The sequence below is a fragment of the Corythoichthys intestinalis genome, chromosome 2, assembly GCF_030265065.1.
Source record: "Corythoichthys intestinalis isolate RoL2023-P3 chromosome 2, ASM3026506v1, whole genome shotgun sequence".
Classification (NCBI taxonomy): Eukaryota; Metazoa; Chordata; class Actinopteri; order Syngnathiformes; family Syngnathidae; genus Corythoichthys; species Corythoichthys intestinalis.
In genome coordinates, this window is record NC_080396.1 from 54,732,700 (window position 1) to 54,754,853 (window position 22,154).

The 22,154-nt window shown below is 39.3% G+C and overlaps 2 protein-coding genes across 2 annotated transcripts in view; one reads left to right on the forward strand and one right to left on the reverse strand.

Annotated features, from left to right (window-relative positions):
* Nucleotides 1-1,314, reverse strand: part of ngfa (nerve growth factor a (beta polypeptide)) — a 44,787-nt gene extending 43,473 nt beyond the window's left edge. Inside the window, exon 1 of the mRNA XM_057830346.1 lies at nucleotides 1,146-1,314. The gene's annotated coding sequence lies outside the window, so the exon portion shown is untranslated. The remainder of the gene's footprint in view (nucleotides 1-1,145) is intronic.
* Nucleotides 1,315-3,750: 2,436 nt separating this feature from the next.
* Nucleotides 3,751-14,239, forward strand: LOC130911949 (uncharacterized). The gene is made up of 2 exons (XM_057829649.1): nucleotides 3,751-4,175; nucleotides 12,977-14,239. Exon 2 carries the CDS (start codon nucleotides 13,266-13,268, stop codon nucleotides 13,938-13,940), a length of 675 nt encoding a protein of 224 aa, XP_057685632.1. The 5' UTR covers nucleotides 3,751-4,175; nucleotides 12,977-13,265; the 3' UTR covers nucleotides 13,941-14,239.
* The last annotated feature ends 7,915 nt before the right edge of the window (nucleotides 14,240-22,154 follow it).

Below are 22,154 nucleotides of genomic sequence, written 5' to 3' on the forward strand. Positions count from 1 at the left end.
TAAGAAAAGGTTCTTGTGTGGGGGAAAAAAAAAAAAAAAAAATCTAATTCTGAATCAGTCTGGAGGTGCACCTCCAGTGAAGAGGATGAAATTCCATGTAATTGTAAAATCTACAAAAACACACTCTTGCCCCATCTGCCACATGAAAAGAAGGGGAGAAAACACTTCCTTAAAAAGACCACCTCCTTCTCACAATAACATAATTACTGAACTATCGATTGGTTTAGGTTTAAACTATGTGATCTTCCATCAAACCAAGCTTCAATAACTGTAAATTTAGCAAAATACAAACAAATAAGTGAAAAAAAAAAAACGCACAAAAATTTACTTTGTCAAATACTTTTTTAATCTATACATATAAGGACATTAGTGCCTGTGAAAGGAATCTAGTTTGTAATGACTGTCTGAGGATGTCTAGTAAATTTGGGTGACATTCCTCTCCTGTCAAATCCAGAAAGGAATTCCCTTGTAGGAGTGGCAGGCATGAGGTCTTGCTTCAGCATACACGCAGATAGGGCAAAAAAAGAAAAAAAAATACATGCAGTATACCTGTCAAGGTATAAACAGTAACAGCCAGCTTAGGGTCTGCAGCTTGGCCCCACCCAAACATGCGTGAGGGGGAACCTCAACAGCATATTTCAGATTGGACATTGGAGCTCATCACAATCTACAAGGCCTTCAAGGGTTGTGTAACTTGAGCAGAGAGAGAGAGCAAGGGAGCGAGGGGGGCAGACAGATAGAAAAAAGGGTGAGGGAGAAAGAAGGTAACCTGATGTCTGAGGGGTTTTCAGAACACTAAGCTGCTTGCAATTTAAGTTTGGAGAAAGCCATTTTCTTGCAGTCCTCTCCAAACCAATTCCTTATTTTGTTCCTTTCAAATACAGGTGTCTTATTTATTATCTGAAAACTTTACATTCATCCCCCAACACATTTTTTCCCCTTGGAAGTAAGTAATAATTAGGCTTTGAGGTTTCTCCCATTAGTTATGAGGGCTTTTGGTGAACACAGTGTCAATTCAGAGGCTCCACTTTCACTTACAGGTGTTGGAAAGGCAAAAAGCCAACATCCCTGGAAAATTCCCAACTTTTACTTTTATCTGTTCAATATCTATACCACACTTGCTTATATTTAAAATTAACACTCACCAGATTGTAAATGCTCCTTCTCCTTCTATCCCTAGTGAGTGAAAACTTCCAGAGAAAGTTATTATTATATTCCACCAAACTCTCCTCCCAAAATGATGCCAAAGTCTGGTCGTTTTTCTGATTTAAATGCTGTCCATCCAGATCTGGGGCCATCCACTCCTGTCTGTCCCTTTCCCGCACGCTTTGGAAAATGGATTGTTCTAAAACTTTAGTAACAAGAGTCCCGATACTGCACCCTCCCTCCTACTGTTCCCCACTGCAGGTCCTAGTGCCGACTGCTCCCTCTTGCTGCCACAATGAAAGGGAAAAAACAGAGGTGAAATACATTTTGCCCTCTGTCGACTAAATTGTAGTTTAATCAAATAAAGAAAATGTACATTTCGAAAATTAACAAACATGTTGGAGGCACAAACAATATGAAAAGCACATTGTTGTCAGCATATTTTTTTCCATTAAATTTCCACATGATTCTTTACCCGTTAAGCCAGTTGACCATATGGAAATGTATTAAACAGTCCTTGTAAAATCCCAGCATAAACACAGTGCACAGGAGAGGAGAGAGTATGGGTTCACACCCTTTGTCGCAAATGCTTCCCAAGATTACGATGGATGTTTGGCACCTGAAGTATTAGTAGAACTACGTATCCCAAATAACTTCCCAGATGGACATAGTTGGTGACAACTGCAACAACTATGTCAGAAATGTGATGTAATATTCCTGCAGTCAGAAAGTAAGCTCTACGACTTATTTACATCAATAGAAAAAGTCCCCCTTTGCATCATTAATAACCACTCCCCCATTATAGACACTGGCTCCACCCAGCATTCACGTGGTCCTCAAGCCTCTGGTATCCACTACAGTGACATTTCTGTCTTGTTTTCGCATTTTTATTTTACACTTCTTCTCTTTTGCTTCCAAGTGCTGCTCTCTTACCCTTCTTCTCTTTGACTACAACTGTATCACTTCCAGAGCCCTTGGCCCTGACAGAGCAGACAGCAACCCTCCCCTTTCTCTGACAAATAGAAAAATAAGAGAAAGGAAGGATTGTGTGTCAGTGTCATCATTCTCTCCTCCCCTTTGAGGGGTGAATTTCTTGTACAAGTGATCGTCTCAAGTGAGATCACATCATGTGTTGATGCTCCTTTGGCGTTAATAAACTTCAGTGGGTGCAAATCAGCACCACAAAAATAGCACAGGTGCTAACTTAAGAGGGTTATCTCTTTGTATCTTACTAGCTGCTAAAGAATGTTGACCCACAAATCTGAGAAGTAACCCTAGTGAGCATTTCCCTAATGTGGCCGTGTGCCCAATCTTATGTCATTTGCCCAGGCCCTTGTTATCAGGAAATGGTTGATAGGGGAAACCCCCAGACAGTGGACTTTGCCCTCACAAACCACTCTGGAGTTGATTCAGGGTGAGAAATGCTGAGGAAGGGGGTGGACACGCTGGCGTGGTAGTATGGCGACGAGGTCAGAAGTGCACTAAAATGCTCATATTTCACTCTTTGTGTCGGCAAGACAGGTTCTGACATGGACGTGTTCAGAGATGATCTCATTTTTTATTCTTAACCTCAACAAAATTGTACAGGTTGGAAGTTTGGAAAACTTTTGGTGCGTTAAGAAAACAAACAAAACAATATAACGTGCCTTTAGGGATCCAATGTGCAATTAATCATTTTACCAGTACATGCATGCACATGCACAGTAATAATTAGGATGAGTCATAATCAATTTACAGCACTATAAATTCCAGTGAATTCCTGCAAAGACTTGAAGTTGTTCTTAATGCTCCCGTTAGTGTTAAACCCTTGATATTGACTTGGTTCGAGTCATTTCTGTTTGCAGGCAAGTCTTAAGGCCGAGTTATGCTTCTGCGTCAGACCTGCGCCGTCAAGGAAGACCCAATTTACGACCCTGCGCCATAGCCTGACATGCTCCTATTGAATTTTCAAACCCTAGAGTCACGTCAACGCATATGACGTAGCAGAAATAGACTGTGATTTGTCTGCTCAGACTGTTGTTTCCGGTTCAGCGCGAAATCACCGCCATTGTTGAACATTATTTTTCTACACGCAAAAATGGACTAAGCCGACGGGAGTATCATCAAAGAGCAAGTCTCGTCAAGACATCATAAAGATTGCCAAATAGCAAGGTCAGCGATTGAATACAAAAATGGAAGAACCACCTAGACGTGTGTGTTCGAAATCGAGTGGCCACACGAAGCAGTGACCCAGTCGGCCAAAAACTGCCAGCTTTTTATCACTTTATGTCGTATTTTTAGTTAATGCACTTCATCATTTATTGTGTACATATGTTTGCTGTGAGTCTGTGACCTATTTACGTGTCACACTTCAAGTATATAAAGAATAAAGCACAGGTTTGGTGTCAAAAGAGTTGTTATGATGTTTCATTTTCAACAACACAGTTCACACACGATACATCATCACTGATTGAGAGTGCCTCGGTGCTTTTATGATAACGTTAACATCAAGGCTTCCAACGCAGTTTGGGAAGTTCCATAGACGCCAGAAATGTGCTATGGCTTCCCACTGGCTGGTTGTAGAACATCAAGGCTTCCAACGCAGTTTGGGAAGTTCCATAGACGCCAGAAATCTGCTATGGCTTCCCACTGGCTGGTTGTAGAACACGGCAAACAAATCCGGCTGGAGGGCTTTGCAGACCTCGGACAAACCGCTGGATGCAGTGCTTGATGCCAATTTGACAGACCACCTCGAAACCATCTTCTGCGTCGCCTGTGCCTCAACATTTGTATGATCAACATTTATTCAATGTTGATAGCAGAAGATCCACATTCAAGCGTTCCATCTTGGATTGTTTATTTTTTCGCGGGAGGAAGTCAACAAGCATGCCCCAAAACCGTACAAACATAACGCCACACCCCTCTATTGGCTTGGTGTTGAATTACAGAGCAACGCGTGACCTGGCCGGAGAACCATCGAATGTCGAATGACGCCGTAGTCGCTGTGCCGTCACCGCAACGCGGGAGCATAACTCAAGCTTTAGTCCGGTGTAAGTTGTGGTCATGAATTAAAGGGATTATTATCATATTCATTATATGAAACAGGGACGCAGCTTGGGAGTTGCTGTCGTTTGGCTGAACCTGGGCCTCTAGGGCCTCTGTTTAAAGTCACTATACCTTTTCTGGTGTCACGTTCCTTACCATTTAGTTTTTTACCAGTTTAGACGCAGACAAATCGTTTGGTCTGGTGAAATGGAACGCTTTTTAGCAGCATTTTTGGCTGTATCTGACATCACGAGCAATGGTGGCCTATCTGAAATACTGGGATTTGATTACTTAAAATACTTCTGGCTTTTAAAAATGGCTGCTCACTCCAATGTTACCTGCTTCCTCGAAATAATGGATGTTTTTCTCCGTATTAGACAGCAGAAATATGTCAGTAATTTTTCAAATTTTTAAGATTCTGTCTGCTTGGATACAATTGATCATAAAGATTACAATTTCTTTAAAAGGACTAATGTCACGCTGATTGGACAATGTGTTTTATCAAAGCCCTTTTACACAGGATAACCCAATGTAGAAAGTAGGCAATCACATAATTATATATGGTGGAAAACACTCAGGTGACTTGAAGTTCCACCCTGAGACCCCTAATTTGGCCAAATTTCAAATTTGTCGGATATGCATGTGTGATACATCATTAGAAAGCTTAAAATCTAAATTTTCTGGGGGAAGAAAATTTTTGAACAGGAGGGCATTAAAAAAAAATTAAACAGCAAAACCTTATCAGGAGGTGAGAGCAAGCGAGAGCAGAATTACAGACGCCATGTCTTTAACGAGATATTATCACATACTTATCTTGTTTCAATCCAAAAGCTCCATGTAGCATGTGAGTGTCAAGACACAGCTGTGAATGGCCACAGCTTGAGTTTTGGGGGATTTTATGGGTGAAACATTGTAATATAACAAGGGCCGTGATGCCGAAATCGCAGACATGAAGGAGTGGACGAGATTTTCTTTGTCATTATTTTCCCCTTTTAAACATTTTTTTTTTTCTTTATTTTCTTTGTTTGGATCGATTATTTATCATCTAACATATCCGAAAAAATTCGACAGTGACAAAAAAAAAAAAAAAAAAAAAAAATATATATATATATATATATATATATATATATATATATATATATATATATATATATATATATATATATATATATATATATATATATATATATATTAAGGGTGTAACGGTACATGTATTTGTATTGAACCGTTTCGGTTCGGGGTCCTCGGTTCGGTGCGGGGCCGCACCGAACGAGTTTCTGACGAAATGTAAAATGCTGTCAAATTTAGCGCGGTAATGGGCTGTAAATTTTTTTTTTTTAATTAATCACGTTAAAATATTCAACGCATTTAACGCAAGCGCGGAATGCCCGCTCATGCTTCCCATAATCCCACTGTTACGTCCCACGGACGGCTGCTAAGGGCGTAACATAAAACGAGACACGCACACAAGTTGCAAGTGGACACAAATTTATTGACACAAGTCGAACTCGCAATGAACAAAATATACAAAATGCGGAAGAAGCTGGCTTCAGCGTAAGCCCAGGCCAAAACAACAAACAAAATGAAACTACCTTGAACCCCACCGGCTAAGTAAACCCTGATCGTAAAAAAGAAAAAACAATACAGCCACTGGCACTAACCTGGCTTCTACACAAAACAAAACGGGTTGAACGAAAACGGCAGTTTACCTCTACTGCTGCGGTGATCTTATTTACAGTCGTCAACAAAAACGATCCAATAACGAATGAACACAAAAGACCTCACCGAAAAAGCGGGAGTGTAACAAAATAGCGATCAAATGCACAGGTGAATGAATAGCGAGCAAACAGCGAGCGAGGAGGGACGCGGCACGTATGCTGTCAAATGCGTAGTTGCGAACTCGGAGTGTTGACTGTAAAATGACGAGCGGTCAGATGACTTTTGTTAACGCTGCCTTTATTTGGTTAACAAGACTCAGGCACAATACAACACACACGCGGGTATGCATGCTCAAACAACGGCCAAATAGTATTACCCAGAGCCGTATTACCGTGTATCGGATTAGCTGCCGTCAAGCAAGTGTCGTTATTGCCGCAAATGTAAACAAAGCGCTGCATAATGGATACATGTCAGACAGCGGCTAGTTCGGGTGGCCCGTCAGCGGCGGTGACGTCGTCAGCCCGTCCGGCGTCAATCAGAGTACGCCACGTTGGGAGGGGAGGCAGCCAGCTGGCGGACGCGGCGATCAGATGACTGACAGTCTCAAAAAAGATAACAATTAAACGGCCAGGGCCGTTGCACCACATACAGTAGAAGTGCAGTGAGCAGCGTGGGTAACGGTTATATGTTAACATGGAAGATGGTTGGCCCTCTGGGTGGGGAACTCAAATTAAAAAAGAATATAGATGGAACAACTCTTCACTTCAGTGTTGCAACTGTTCAACTTTGCACATCAGATATTTATTTTAAAGAAAAAGTCTTAGCCAAAGTTATTTTTTATTTTGTTTTTCATAATATCTACATTTCAGAATATTGTATTTTCTATTATTGAGCAGAATTCTAGCTTTGTATGGACTAATGTTCCTATTGTTGAAAGCACAAAAGTGTGTAATAAACAACTAGCACATTTATATTTTGCATTTTGTTTTCTTACTGTACCGAAAATGAACCGAACCGTGACCTCAAAACCGAGGTACGTACCGAACCGAGATTTTGGTGTACCGTTACACCCCTAATATATATATATATATATATAAGCGATAGTTATGAGGTAGATATTCATGGCTTTTTTACGGACGCCATTTTTTTCATTGTGACATAATTTGTTTAAAAGTTTAAAATATGCGAGTGAATAATTTTTTTAAAGTTTTTTTTTTTTTAAATAAATATTATGCATCAATTAATAATTCTAAGCTAAAAATGACAGACATTTTGAATAATAAATACAATTATTTACCTTCGTTTTATGGCTGGGTTGAAACAAAAGCGGTTGCGCGACGTCTGTACACGGGGGTTTCCAGGGTAAAACGGACAAATTGAAACTAGTGTGGGGGCTTCATGCGCCATGATATATATATGGTGATGATATATATATATATATATATATATATATATATATATATATATATATATATATATATATATATATATATATATATATATATAGATAGATAGATAGATAGATAGATAGATATATATATATATATATATATATAGAGAGATAGATAGATAGATATATATATACACATATATACACATATATACACATATATACATACACGCACACACACACACACACACACACACACACACACACACACACACACACACACACACACACATATATATTAGGGCTGTCAAACGATTAAAATTCTTAATCGAGTTAATTACAGTTTAAAAATTAATTAATCGTAATTAATCGCAATTAATCGCAATTCAAACCATCTATTAAATATGCCATATTTTTCTGTAAATTATTGTTGGAATGGAAAGATAAGACAAGATGGATATATACATTCAACATACGGTACATAAGGACTGTATTTGTTTATTATAACTATAAATCAACAAGATGGCATTAACATTATTAACATTCTGTTAAAGTGATCCATGGATAGAAAGACTTGTAGTTCTTAATAGATGAATATTAGTACAAGGTATAGAAATGTTATATTAAAACGCCTCTTAATGTTTTCGTTTTAATAAAATTTGTAAAATTTTCAATCAAAAAATAAACTAGTAGCCCTATTCTGTCCTCAATGTGTGTGAGTACACAAATTGACAGATAGCGAACAAAAGTTCCAAAAACAAATCAGACGGTGTGGCAAAGTTGCATGGGCTTTACTGAAGTCATCTCTTTTTGACAGGAGCACGTTTCTTGTATTTTTGTAAAACTGAAAATAACAAGGCAATGTGTCAATAACTTGCATAAATCACAAAATAACATAAAATGTACACACACGTGTCCATTTGAGCAGTAGCACTAGCCAATTAGCTCACAAGCATCTAACAATGTAACTGCATTTCACCATATATGTGAACAAATTCAAATACACATCATCAATAACTATCTAATGCTCATGAATATAAACAAAGGAGGAATATAACTCACAAGCGATGCATGTATTAGACACAAACAGTGTGATGGGGCTATAAGAACTGCCACTGAATACTGGATGCGGACATTAGCTGGTCTGAATAGCACTGTCTATTAGTGTGAGTTCGCGTCGACATATAATCACGTCAGAAAAGCGCGCCGAAACCCAAATAATCAGCTGCACTGGATCGCCAGAAGAGGGCGACATTACGCCACATAACATATGCAAGTCACACCCAAGCGCCAGCAGAGGGCGGAAAAACTCCATAAAACACAATTAAACACATTTAAATCTGTCTGAGCAGGCCTAGTGTGTTAATTGCGTCAAATATTTTAACGTGATTAATTTAAAAAAATAATTAACGCCCGTTAACGCGATAATTTTGACAGCCCTAATATATATATATATATATATATATATATATATATATATATATATATATATATATATATATATATATATATATATATATATACACATATATTTATAATTATATATATTATATTATTATAAGCGTCCTCACTAGCATTCATCTTTACTGTTAAATGGTCAAGAGTATTGACTGATGCTCTTTTTGTGCCTTTGTCAACTGCAACATGATTGAATGTCACCTGTTCTGTCTACTCTTGATTGTTTGCATACTGTGTGTGACATCCGGCATATTGTTGAGTTGCCAGACTTGTCCTCCTACACCCTTGTGGTGGCCTGGTGCTGACGCATCTGGAAGCCCCTTCACTCATTGACTCTACTGTACCCTTCCTCCCACGGGCTCTCTTCGCAGAATCCCACTATTGTCCCGCCAAGGACGGACTGTGGCATGCACAAGCTAGCGTGTAGCCTTGCACACACTCTCACGCACAGTGTGCAGTACGTGCTAATGGCCAAATTGATGCAATGTATGGGTTATTGTCAAGGCACTAACATGCTGCCACCAACTCTTCGACCAACACCGCATTTAACCTGTGCAACAACGCTGGCAATGCATACGGTATACTTTTATTTTTCAAAGGCAGCCTTGAGATATGATCGTGACTGCAAATAAGGGTGTCCAAATGTCGTCTTTTGCCCGGACATGTCCACTTTTTACATCCTGTCTGGAGCATCCGGCGGGGTTTTACAAATTCATAAAAATGTCCGGTTTTCTTTATTTTTCACAGGAACAATTGATGTGTGTTGAAATTGACTCACGCTTTGCGCAAAATACTACGGAACTGTGCTGCCTGTGACATGTTAGAGAACAAATTTGCGCATGCGTGCGTTGTCACAGACTGGCTTTATCAAGGCGTCAACTGTCAATTCTCATTCACAAACAAACCTTCGTCAAGACAGGAGCTCACAGGTTATCGTTATGTACACATGCTAAATTTACCTTTCGGCAACTGTTGACCTCTGTCGGATCATTGAACTGGTGTGATCTGTAAGATCCCGTTTGGTATCACATCGTCGCGCTGACGATGACTGTAAACTTCTATAGACCCTACCCACCGATGTCACAAAATCATGTGCTCGCTGTATGGTTCCGCCCCCTTGTCCGTCATTTTGTGTCTGTATTATCAATGGTCTCAATTGATCGAGCAATTTATAATGCATTTCATGGAAGACCCGGTGCTTTCGGATGCCGTAAACTCACTTGATGCGTTGCATAAAAGGCGTTATGTGGAAAAGCTTCAGTTTATCCATTCACCAGATCCATATTTGATGCCTAAATCGATGTTTTTCGACCCGCTGTCTCCGCCGTATTTGCCTGACATCTGCTAGCCACCCTGATATGTACAACTATCTTGTCCACACAAAATCAGCCTATTCTCACGAAAGTTTGAAAAACTTTAAGAGCTTGGAGGGTTATAAATACTTCGTTGCTGGTTGGGTGAAACAGGTCCTCGTCCACGAAAATTCGGCAGGAATCTATCTTGTGCTCGGAAAGGTGAGTTACGAAATTTTCAATTCAAAATCTTTTGTTATTGCTAACATCCACTGTCAAGTCTAATGTATTTCATGTCGTTTGTCAATGGAGTTAGGGCTTTTAATGTTTATATGGTTTAGCGATAGCACTCTCACTACATACATACGTGTATGTTGTCGGCGATTAGCCTAGCAATGATCTTAATTGTGGTTGTCAGCCCAAAACCCTCTAAATATATATTAAATGCATCTTACCAGATATGAAATGACTACTACATAATCGGTCTCTCGGAATCCGGTAGAACTTCAAGTCTCTCCGTCTTCTCCGTCTATCTTCTCTGTTATTGCAACCGACCGCCACACACGCCTTCACCATTTTGATTATTAATGTTAACGAGCAGAAAAACACGTCGTAAATAGGAGGAATGTACGTAGCCGTAACAGGTAAACATGATGTGTTGACGGACAATTGGGCGGCACCAGTCAGGAGGAAGGAGTTGTGACGTCACGTGGGTAGGGTCTATAGCAATGTTTGATTTTGCCTCGGCTACCAGTGCTCGCTAATAGGGTAGTTGTTAGTGAGCTAAGCCGTGCTAGGCATTATTGGAAATGTAGTTTTAAACTGCTGCATTTGGAAACATGCTGGTTGAATTTTTTTGTCTGTTTATTTCGATTATTGTTTGCGTGCAATCTAGAACATTGAATGACAATAATAATTGAGTGGGAATAACAATTTGTCAACGACAATTGTATTGATTGTAATTTATAAAAAATGTTTAGTTGGCACGTAGCCAACTGTGTTTGTGTGTATTGACTGGACTACATTTCCATGGGTCTGCATCATATTAATGAATTACTTATTTATTAGATTTTGAACAGCTTCTGTGTAATGATGACATTGCTGAATATGATTATATATTATGGTGATATTATATGTTTCCTAGGATTACCATATGCTTTCATTTCATCCTGCTGAAATAATCACATATTCTCATTCATTCATGTAATACACAATGAATACCATTTGTTATGACACAAGAGAGATCTCATCATATTATGAACTACAGTAGATCTTGGAATGGTTGGCACTCAGTCACATGTAAACAATTTTAAACAAATAATAAACTCAAATTACTAAATAGGTTTACTGAAGTGTTTATTGTTATTTATAGATGCAATGCTGGGTAGACATAATCAATAAGCATAAGTCGTTTTAGTAGGGTATACAGTATGTAATCTGTTAATTCATTGTGAAGTTGTATTGGCAGTTATCTGATCATTTTTGCTTTGTGACATTTGAAAAAGGCTTACATTGGATCGAAGGATGTGTTCTCGTTTAGTTACTGACCCGCACGCAAACAGTGCTAGATGAAAGTGCAGAATTGCGTCACTTAAGAAATGTAGTGTAAATCAATCGAGGGATGAGCCATCTCTGACCCATTACCAGAAATCAACTGACTTTTACAGATTTTGCTGAAAGGGTGTAGGATGGGCCAAGAAAGAGGAGGTCATCAACTTTAGTGACAGATCCATAAATATCATGCTTTTATATGTGCGCTTTGTCTGAATTGTGGCTTTCTCGGATGTTAGACATTCCTGGAGTGAGGCGTGGGATTATTGGTGAAATATAACGGGTGAGAGGAAGAGATGGGAGCAGTGGAATCACTTGTGAGGGGAGAGTTAAAAGAGACACCTGGGAGATGAACAAAGCAGCAGCTGGTGAAGCTTTATATCTCGACGCTTCTTTGCAAGTCTTTGTGAGGGGTTCAACTGTGTCGATGGCTGAACTCTTACACATGCAATCACACCTGAGAATTTAATGCACACACGCTTGCACACGTTTGTCTGCTGGGAATAAAAGGAGATTAAATGTTTCTGTCATGTTAAAACCGTGACCCTTTGTTATCAGTCTAAAGTGTTGAGTAGGTTATGTTACCCATAATATAATCCCCCTACATAGTACGATGCTTCACTTTGAAATTGTCACATTGAAGGTGTTTCCAACTCTAACAAAAGAACTAAATGCCAGACAAAATGTAAGTCATGCTGCAATGCTGTAGACATTTGCCATAAAGCAATTTTAAAGTATAAACACTGAGCCAATGATCTTTTACCTTAAACTTAGTCTCTATCTCGTTTTATTCAACTATTCCCCTTTGCTAAATCATAGACTTCATAATGTATTGACGTGCCACATTTGCCATTCACAGCGTCATGCCTTCCCAAAGGCCGTCCCACACTGCGCTTCATTAGCATTCGGTCACATGTAGCGAACTGACGCGAGATTTAGGTTGAAAAAGTACAAAAGCTGTACTGCATACGAACAGGAACGATTGTCTCAGGAGTGATTTGTTTGAGGATTCAAGGTAATTGTTATATTTTTCATACCATGCATTCATGTGAAAAAAAATCGATGGGAGAAATTAGCCGCTACAACATTAGCATTATACTTCACAATATTTACATAAAATAACCGCTGACTGCCCTTGTTCTGCTTTTAACCAAGAATCTATACTGTTTTACGTCCATATCTATAAAGAATGCAGAGATTAAAGTATTTATTTAGAAGAATTTTCAATGCAAAAAGCTCTTTCTTGTACTCAGGGGGCCACCACAGTGACTTAAAGACTAGCAGCACATTTGACGTATTTACATAAAAAGCAAACTGCACGTTTTTTTTTTTTTGCTTTTAACCAAGAATTAAGACTGTGTTATGTCCATATCTTTAAAGAATACATGGATTTAAGCATTTATTCACAAGAATGTTCAACAGTAAAAGCACTTTGTCTGTGTTTCCACTCGGTCAGCTTTGAAGGCCATGCCAACAATGCTGGCTACTACGCCAGCCTTGAGCTCCCAGAGGGCACCTGTTCCTACACCAACCCCTATGCAGACGGTAACAAGCAGATCTTCGTCTACTTTGACCCCGTGCACCTTTGGAAGAACATCTACAGCAGCTTCCACAACAACGGCTCTATGGTGCCACCCAGGTGTCCTGGGGCTGAAGTAAGTAGCCAGCATTATTCACTTAATAAAAAAGATTAATCAAAACACCTATCTTTCTAAAACAAACATGTATTTTATGAGCCTGAGAGGATGAGGACGGCCCGATTCTCAAGCCTGAAGGTGCTGGCCAGGTGGGAGAACTACAAGTCTGAGAACTACAAGTTGACCCAGACGGTTCTGGCGCGCTCTTTGATCGAGAAGCAGAGCGTTGGGCTCATCGTGGCGGTCGTCAACCTCACACTTTGCAGTGACCATGGGCAAGGAGGAACACAGGGACACGGCCGACATCTTGGAGATGTTACAGAGGACAAGGGAGAGCTGGAGATGGGCCGGGCGGTCCTCAAACGGCCATCTCTCCTCATGGCCCACTTGGTGTCCTTCGGAATCTCGCTGTGGGACTCCCTGATGTGCAGGAAGCACAAGAAGGAGCACAGGGTTAGGTTCCTCTGCCTTGCCATGCACCACAGTGACGGCTTCAGGCACCTGCTGGAGTTCCTGGTGGCCACAGACCCGACCTTGCAGTGGTACAAGTGCCAGGAGGGGCACAGGCTGGCCAACACCATTTTGCCGCACATCAGGAGGTCCCTCTTCAACTGTTTTGGTGCCAACTTCTTTAAGGATGTGACTTCAGAAGCGAGGAAGAACAAGGCCTTGGTTAGCCCGTCCAGCAGGAAGAGGAGCAGAGTCGAGGAGGGCAGAAAGGAGAGAGCGAGGAACAGGAACTTGTTCAAGTCGAGGAAGCTGACCAGAAAACGCAAGGCATAGAAAGAGGCTATGTGATTGTTGAAAGACGAGGCTCACATCCTGGTAACACGACATCGATTATTTGCACTTCCTGAATTATAGGACTATTTCATACACATTTTATATTTATGTTTATTTAGACTTCATACTTTATACTTGCACGTCACTTTTAAGATTTTACCTTATCTTATCCTGCACTGTAAAGGGAGATGCTCCACAATTTCATTGTACAACTGTATAATGACAATAAAGGGCTATTCTATTCTATTCTATTCTATTCTATTCTATTCTATTCTATTCTATTCTATTCTATTCTATTCTATTCTATTCTATTCTATTCTATTCTATTCTATTCTATTAAGTTGTGATTGTATATAGAATTTATTAATAATCTATTTATATATTATTCATAATTGATTTTGCATGTTATCCTCAAGTATAAAGTTTCTGATGTGAAAATTGAGTAATTTATTAGCTGTTGAAAACTTGCAGTAACTAAAAAAAAAAGAAGAAGCTGCTATTTTGGGCAAAAACATATTTGTTAAATATTGCCATTGATCCTAAAAATATAGGTGATTATCTCTGCATTTGGTGATTTTTGTGCATCTACTGTAAAATCTGAGAATATTATAGCCATTTTAAGTTTTGTCATACTTATATAAAAAACAATTAATGAGGATTTTATAAGGGAACAAGACTCATTTTTTTGATGAGGCTGCTCATGGAGACTCATATATGTATAAAGTAGGTGCCTGTTTTCGTTTTGGGTTGGTAGCAGCTTTGGTTTTGAAAATATGTGAATTTAAAGTTTTTGAAAATAGGCCCCCTACGGATCGGCCCTGCGCCCCGTGTCATGTCATGCCGTGCCAATATGTTATGAAGTCTATGGCTAAATAAACCAATACTCCACATATTGTTTATTCTTATCTTATACAGAATCTACTAAATATTTGTGCGATGATGATACATAATATATTTTAGTTGTTTGGCTTCATGGACAAAACACATTCTAATTAGGCCCACAAGATGAAACATTTAGGGAACCCTGATTTAATGAATCAAATGATGACTCACGGAGGCAAGGGCATAAGTAACAAATGACGATCCACTCATCCAAATATTTAAAGAGAAGAGAGCATTATGGAAAGGTTTTATGGGCTTTTAGGCTCATTCTTTTGTCCTGAGTTATCCCTTGGTGTGCTGTAACTAAAAGAGCTCAGTGTCAGAATGAGTATGGACAAGGGATTAGGTAAAAAATAGCAGCTTTCTTTTGCTGCCACCAAGAGACTGGGCTCAAGTCAAATGTAGAGCAAATGTATTCACACACATGAACATTTTTGGTAGGGATGGACATCTAACATGGCCCAACTGTGTGTACCAGTAGGTACATTTCTGTTACGTACATGTCTGGCCACAAAACACAGAGCTTACTGTAGAAGGGCTCACAAAGTCATTCAGTGATAAACAGAGACATCTTGATTATTCACAAGAACTTGTCTAAACACAGTCACAAAGTCACACAGTCATAAATAGAGATCTGGAATATTCAGGAAAATTTGTCCAAACACAGTAATGCAGATGCATACGTTCCAATGCTTTAGAAACTCTGGAGTTACTCTGGAGAGTTTCCAAACACAGTAACCAAAGCTGGGTTCTAAGCGATCACACATGGAGCGTGTTTCTCATTCATTTCAGGCCATTCTCACGCCTTACGCCATACTTCACATTTATCATGCTCCATAAAATATAACTCGACCACTGTCATCATGTACTGTAGAAATAAAATTAAAAATCTTAAAACCGTTCCATTTACTAAATTCGCTTCACAACGGCCATACTGTGCGCAGTCTCTACAGTGTCGTCCACCTCATAGATATCTAAATTTGCGGCTATCTAGCAACTGGGGATTTCTCTGGTTCTCTATTCTAGCGAACATAAGGTGAGTTATTTTAATTCATTCATTATTTCATCTTCTGAACAATGGGCAGGAGGTAGGTGGATGATTTTCTCTACTAGAATTGTTAATTTGCTGCTTGATGGATTTAAAAACGCATTGGTTTATAATAGTGATGCACGATAATATATTTTTCAACTGATACCGATAACCGATAATTTCCTCCTCATTCCAACCGATAACCGATAATGTCAAGTCGATAATTCTATTAAAAGATTTATTTAAAATTTTAAAGTATACACAAAAGAAAATATTACTGTGCAAAAATATAATTTATTGCTCTTTTTTTCAACATATGAACAAATATTCAATTCCAACATCTAAATAATGACAGATTGTCTGACATTGTGTAATGGTAAACTTTTGGAAACAATTACTTACAGAGTAAATACCGAAGTTGCACAAAAACGCCTTTAAAAGTAAGCCATTCCAAACATATATAACATTAATACACTGCAGAACACACCTCCTTAAAATTAGTCAGTTTTAAGTGTAAATCTATTGGAAATAAGTGAAATTATCTGCCTGCGCTTCAAGTGTATTTCTCTTAGATTTCTTGGAAGAAAAATAGCAAGCTGAAAATAATCTTAACAGCCTGATTTTAAGCAATACATTATTATACTTAGTCCTAAAAAAAAAAACTTCGAAGAAGGAAAGATTTTGAATAATATTTGCGGCTACAGAATATTATTGTGATTTCATTACAACAGGAATGTGCATATTTAAATTGATAAGGAGGTCTCGAAGCTGGGGGAACCGGGCTCGGCCCCGCCTCGTCGTGGCGGCCTGCCGGACCGGCCAGAGCGGCGGGCTCCGTCGGAAGATGGCTAGCTGCCAACTATCGGTCTCCAGTCGTGCTGGTGTTTAGCTTTAGATGCGGGTTTACCACCCGCCTTGGCCTGCATTCCCAAACCACCCCACTCTGTATCGTCACAAGCCCCGTAGTTTAACTTAGTTTGTGTTTACAATAGCTTTAGCATTCCCGCTAGGAGCAGCCTCGTATTCGTTCCAAAAATATTTGTGATACAGTTTTAAATGGATGCTGGGTTAGTGGTTTTGTACATGTTTCGCAGATGGCGAGAGCGTCGTTTATTTAGTAACAGCCGCCATAATATTCAACTACTTCTTGTCGTGTAACTCCGCCTCCTCAACCCCTCCTCCCTCAGGGGCTTCATAGAGGGGAGGGGTTGAGGAGGCGGCATGCTGAATTCTTCAGTTGCGCACATTTGGAGGCTAAATCAAGTATATAATTATCGGATTGCATTATCGGTTGAATTTTTTAAAATCTGGATTATCTGTGTGATGTCATAATTGCCATTATCGGCCGATAATTATCGGTGACCGATATTATCGTGCATCTTTAGTTTATAACAAACCATATTAACATGGATATGATTCTGTTTTGACAAAATGTTACAAATCTTCTTGAATGAACATTAAAATCACTGCATTTCCAAGTTTGCGATTAAACAATCTTTACGTTTCAAAATTGGTTGAGGATTGGGCAGTCCATTGCTATTTCAATGAACACACTCAATTGACTGTAACGTTATGTCAATCGAATGGCCCCGGCATAAAATGGCCAATGCCTGTCCTCGTTGCCTCTGTACAAGATGATCATTTGGCCTATCACTTAATTAGGTTATTCATGAGAAATGTAGCCCTGACCCCCTGTTCCATAATCTGTTTGGTTTTATTAATTTCCTGTACCCAGCTAAAAATGTACATGCATGTTGTGATGTTATATCGTCCCAACCAATGTTGAGACCAAACCTATGCCCTTGAATCTGTGAACGCCATTACATGTGAGGTAAAGGGTGAAAACAAATCAAAGGGACATGAGGAAGTGAAAAAATGTTCAGTGGAAAAACTGTATGTGCAACCAGATTTTATGCAGATGCATTTTCCATGGTGCTGGATCTTGTCATCAAAATCCTTATTCTGCAGCTTCTCTTGGTTCTAGGGGACTGTAGATTCTAACCCATCTGGCAAAATACACAGTGGACTGCTAGCCAGAAAACCTAAAAAAGAAAGTACAACATAGCAAATTCATTGAATATTTTTTAACATTCATAATCCCGTTAGATTTTTTGACAAAATTCAAACCTTTATTCAGTATATTACCTTTATAGTAATCAAATCATTCTTCAGTACTCAGGTGGAACAAGAGAAATTTTACCATAATTACTTTTCCTCTCTCACTGTTTAATAACATCAAGTTTACAAGTTTATTCACATGCAACCACGAGCACTAACACTCACAGACATTACGTCAGTCAGGATCCATTGGTGTATAAGGAATGTCTCTTTCAACTGTTTGCAAAGCATTATCCATTAAAATTCTCGGTACTGTATGCATAAGATTTGACAAAAACATGAGACAGTGGCAACATGATAAGTGACCCATATTTATGCAATTTTTTTTCATTAAAATTTTTTTAAGCGTCTGTGGTTGGCTTGAAAGGATTTTTCAATTTGAAAAACTAATTCGATCTAGTTTTTTTCAAACGTTCTATCTCGGGCTCCAGCCTTTCTGTGAGAAGTTTGCATGTTCGTCCCGTGCCTGCATGAGTTTTCTTGGAGTACTCCAATCTCCTCCCACATCCCCAAAATGTAGGGAAGTTTGTTTGTCTATGTGCCCTGCGATTGGCTGCCAACCAGTTGAGGGTCTACCCCCTCTCCTACCCATAGTTAGCTGGGTTGGACTCCAGCACCCCCATGATCCTTATGTGGATAAGCGGTATAGAAAATAAATGAATGAACGAAGTATATGATATTGTAGTGAATTGAGGTCGGAGTTTGGTTACAGAAGTAAATACAATTGTTAGGCTGAAGATATGGTAATATATACTACTATATATAAAAAAGCAATATTCAATGCTTCAAATACATTTATGTAAATACAGTACCCATTGCAGCTCAGTTTAGAGCAAAATGAATAGGGATATGTGGCATACCCCGCAGTCTTAGACTTTGGAAACATAGATATAAAGCACCCAAAAAATATACTTAAGGTTTTGTACAATAAATTTATACAATAAAATAAAAAGTGCTTTGAAGAGAACTACAATATGTGAACGAAATGTCCATTCTGCCCCCCCATAGTTCATCAACCTGAAATGAACTGCATTCCACAATCACTGCATCGTATACGCACAATATAATGAATTTTTACTTGTACTAGAATTCTACTGTAGCGTGAGCATCTGTAACAGTTGAATGAAACACTCTGAAAATGAGAACGGCATGTGTTCATTGATAAGCCGCTCTGGACTATAAGCCGCGGCTGTCCTCACTGTATAATGGGATATTTACACCAACAGATATTAACCCCGTAACACTTTATTTGACAGCTGCATCATACGACTGTCGTAATAACAAATGAACCACTATGAAGCTTTGAACCAATTGGCTCCAAAGCTTCATTGGTTTGGAAGCTTTGAACCGATTGGCTGCAAAGCTTCATTGCTTCAAGAAACGTAATTTGGCTATCACTGCTCCCTTGGGGGAGACAGTCAACCTCAGCTGCCATCTTCTGTCAACACTGTTGTTGTCCAACATGCTTCCTAACATGCATTGCGGCCCTACAGATGTAAATAACAATCAAAATTCATGTCCTGTGCGAATTCTTTCTTCAGTTACTGTCCCAGTTGTTTCATTAATTGCTAGTAATGTATTTGGTAACACTTTATTTGACAGTGGCGCTGTAAGACTGTCATTAGACGATCATAATTATGCCATGACACTGTCATGAGCATTAATGAACGCTTATAACAGATGTAATTTAGTGTTATCCGGCAGATTATCTCACTTTTGAATGGATATAAAAGATCCAAGCGGGACATAAATGGAGTTAGTGACATAATTTGAAGGATGACACTAAGGCTAGGTTCATACTACAGGTCTTAATGCACAAATCCGATTTTTTGCAGTATCTGTTTTTTAGTGTGCCCGTTCAGACTGCCTTTGTCCATTGAGACAGTTCAAGTATTACGCATGCGCACTAATTCGCAGTCAGAGATGCACTCAGCAAAGAGACCCGCATGCGCAGAAGCATCCAAACAAATTACACATGCTCGCTGTATGTCATTCCAGGGTGATCATATTTTGATTTCCAAAAAGAGGACACAAATAACAGACATTAACAATCCCCGTTTAGTCTTATATTCAAAGTTTATATGGACTGATAGAACGTATACACGCACACACATGAGCCATGCGTGAAATGATGTGGGTGCGTCAGTTTGCCCCGACTCGGCCATGTGTGCGATAATGAAATATTGGTCATTCGGCGCACAGAATGAAAATCGAAAATTGTAAGGCTTATCCTTTTCTTCATTTTATTTTTTTATGACTGTGGTCATGCAGGATTCGTGCTTAAAACCAGAGTTAGAGCCATGCACTAATGCCTACATCACTGCCATCCAGAGGTTGCTTTTTCGTTGTCTGTCATTTTGACTGACAGGGTCATAAAAATCCGGTCATAATCTATTTTTACCCGTCACTTAAATTTTTAAAATGATGATAATGACATTGTGGTGACCCTTTGTTTGGCATAATTCACCTTCCGTACTTGTGTGTCCATTTGGCCGAGCGCGTTACCGGCTACGACACAGTCACGTGACAGAGACACTTAAGAGCCGCGCGCGCTCCGGCTTGAATAGAGAGTTCACAGAGAGCAGCAGAGCTACAGCGGCTGGACACAGCAATTCGAGCTAACAAGACTCTTAACAATGCATACCGCTTCAACATATTCAATAGTACAGTGGTACCTCTACATACGAATTTAATTCGTTCCAGGACCTTGTTTGTAAGTCGAAATGGTCGTATGTCGAGCAGGATTTTCCCATAGGAATACATTATAATTCCATTAATTCGTTCCAAAGCCTAAAAACATACACTAAATTCTTAATAAATACTGCTGGCACGGTTACAAATGGCAATTAAACATAGAAAAACAAATAAGTTATAAATAAATAATTCAGAATAATATAATAATAATAAGAAGAATTAAAAATTATTCCTGTAAATAATGTAACGAATCGGATTCTAATATGGCGGACACTTTTTACTGTCCCTGAACGCACCGCGAAGCTCAGTCTCAGTGACGTCTCAGTGAGATAGGTCGGTGCGGTAGAGATAATACTTTCGTTTTCTTGAGAGCAGTCAACTGCTTAAGACAATGGGCGTTTTGTGTTGGATAAGTTCTTAAATAAATGATAAAAACGTGACGAAGCTGGCGATTTCCTTGGCAATGTTACCACAATAATAATTGTCACCTTAACTTATAAATAGTGGCGAATGGTGGTCGGAAGAGGACCATGGAGCGGTATTGTTGAGCCAGTTTAGGGACGCGCACCCCAAGCTCATATTTTTCTATGACTTGTATCTTCATTTCAAAGGTAAGCATCACTTTTTTCCTTGTTTCTCCAACTGTATCAACTTTTTTTGAAAACTGTGTTGATTTCTCACACAAGAAAATCCACCGTGCGGTCGTTTGCAGTGCTGTCATGTCGTCGTATTTCGAGCAACTCGTCGGATGTAGAAACAAATGGCGGCTCAAATTTTACGTCGGATGTCGAAAAGATCGTGTGTCGAAGTGATCGTATGTAGAGGTACCACTGTATTTAGTTTTCATTCATTTTAAATTAATATTCTGTCCAAACAAGCTTAACAGAGAATCCACACCATGCCATCATCACACATCAAGCAGATGAGGTTACATATGGAACAATGAAATTAACAGTTCACCTGCTGTGGCCTGAACGCAGTCTCACACTTTCCTCCTGGTGTGCATGGACTTGAATTGCGTGCCCACTTGTGCAGTCCCTCTTTTTTCACCTCTTTTATCAACACCATCGTCGTTTTGGGGCTTTTTGAAGAAACTTCTGACACTCAGTTGCCTTGACTTTTTTCAGAGTAAGGCCAACGACGTCATGCATCAAGAGAGACCATAGCTAATTAATATGCTCACTCGCCACCCTGTGGTCTGGGGTGTGAATTGCAACCGGTCAAAATGACAGATGGACTTCAGTTTTTTCCGTCACCATTTTAAAAAATCGGTCAACGACGGAAAATATTCGGTTAACGCGACCCCTGCTGCCATCCTACGTGCCTCTTGGTCTTTGCTGACGTAATTGCTGCATGAATTCCGATTTGGGAGTCTTGACAGTTCAGACCGTCAGTCACGTTCTGAAAAAATGTGGCCCAGATGGGATTTGAACCACATACGAAAGTGACCCAGATCGGATTTGAAATGGTCCACTTCTATGCGACTTGTC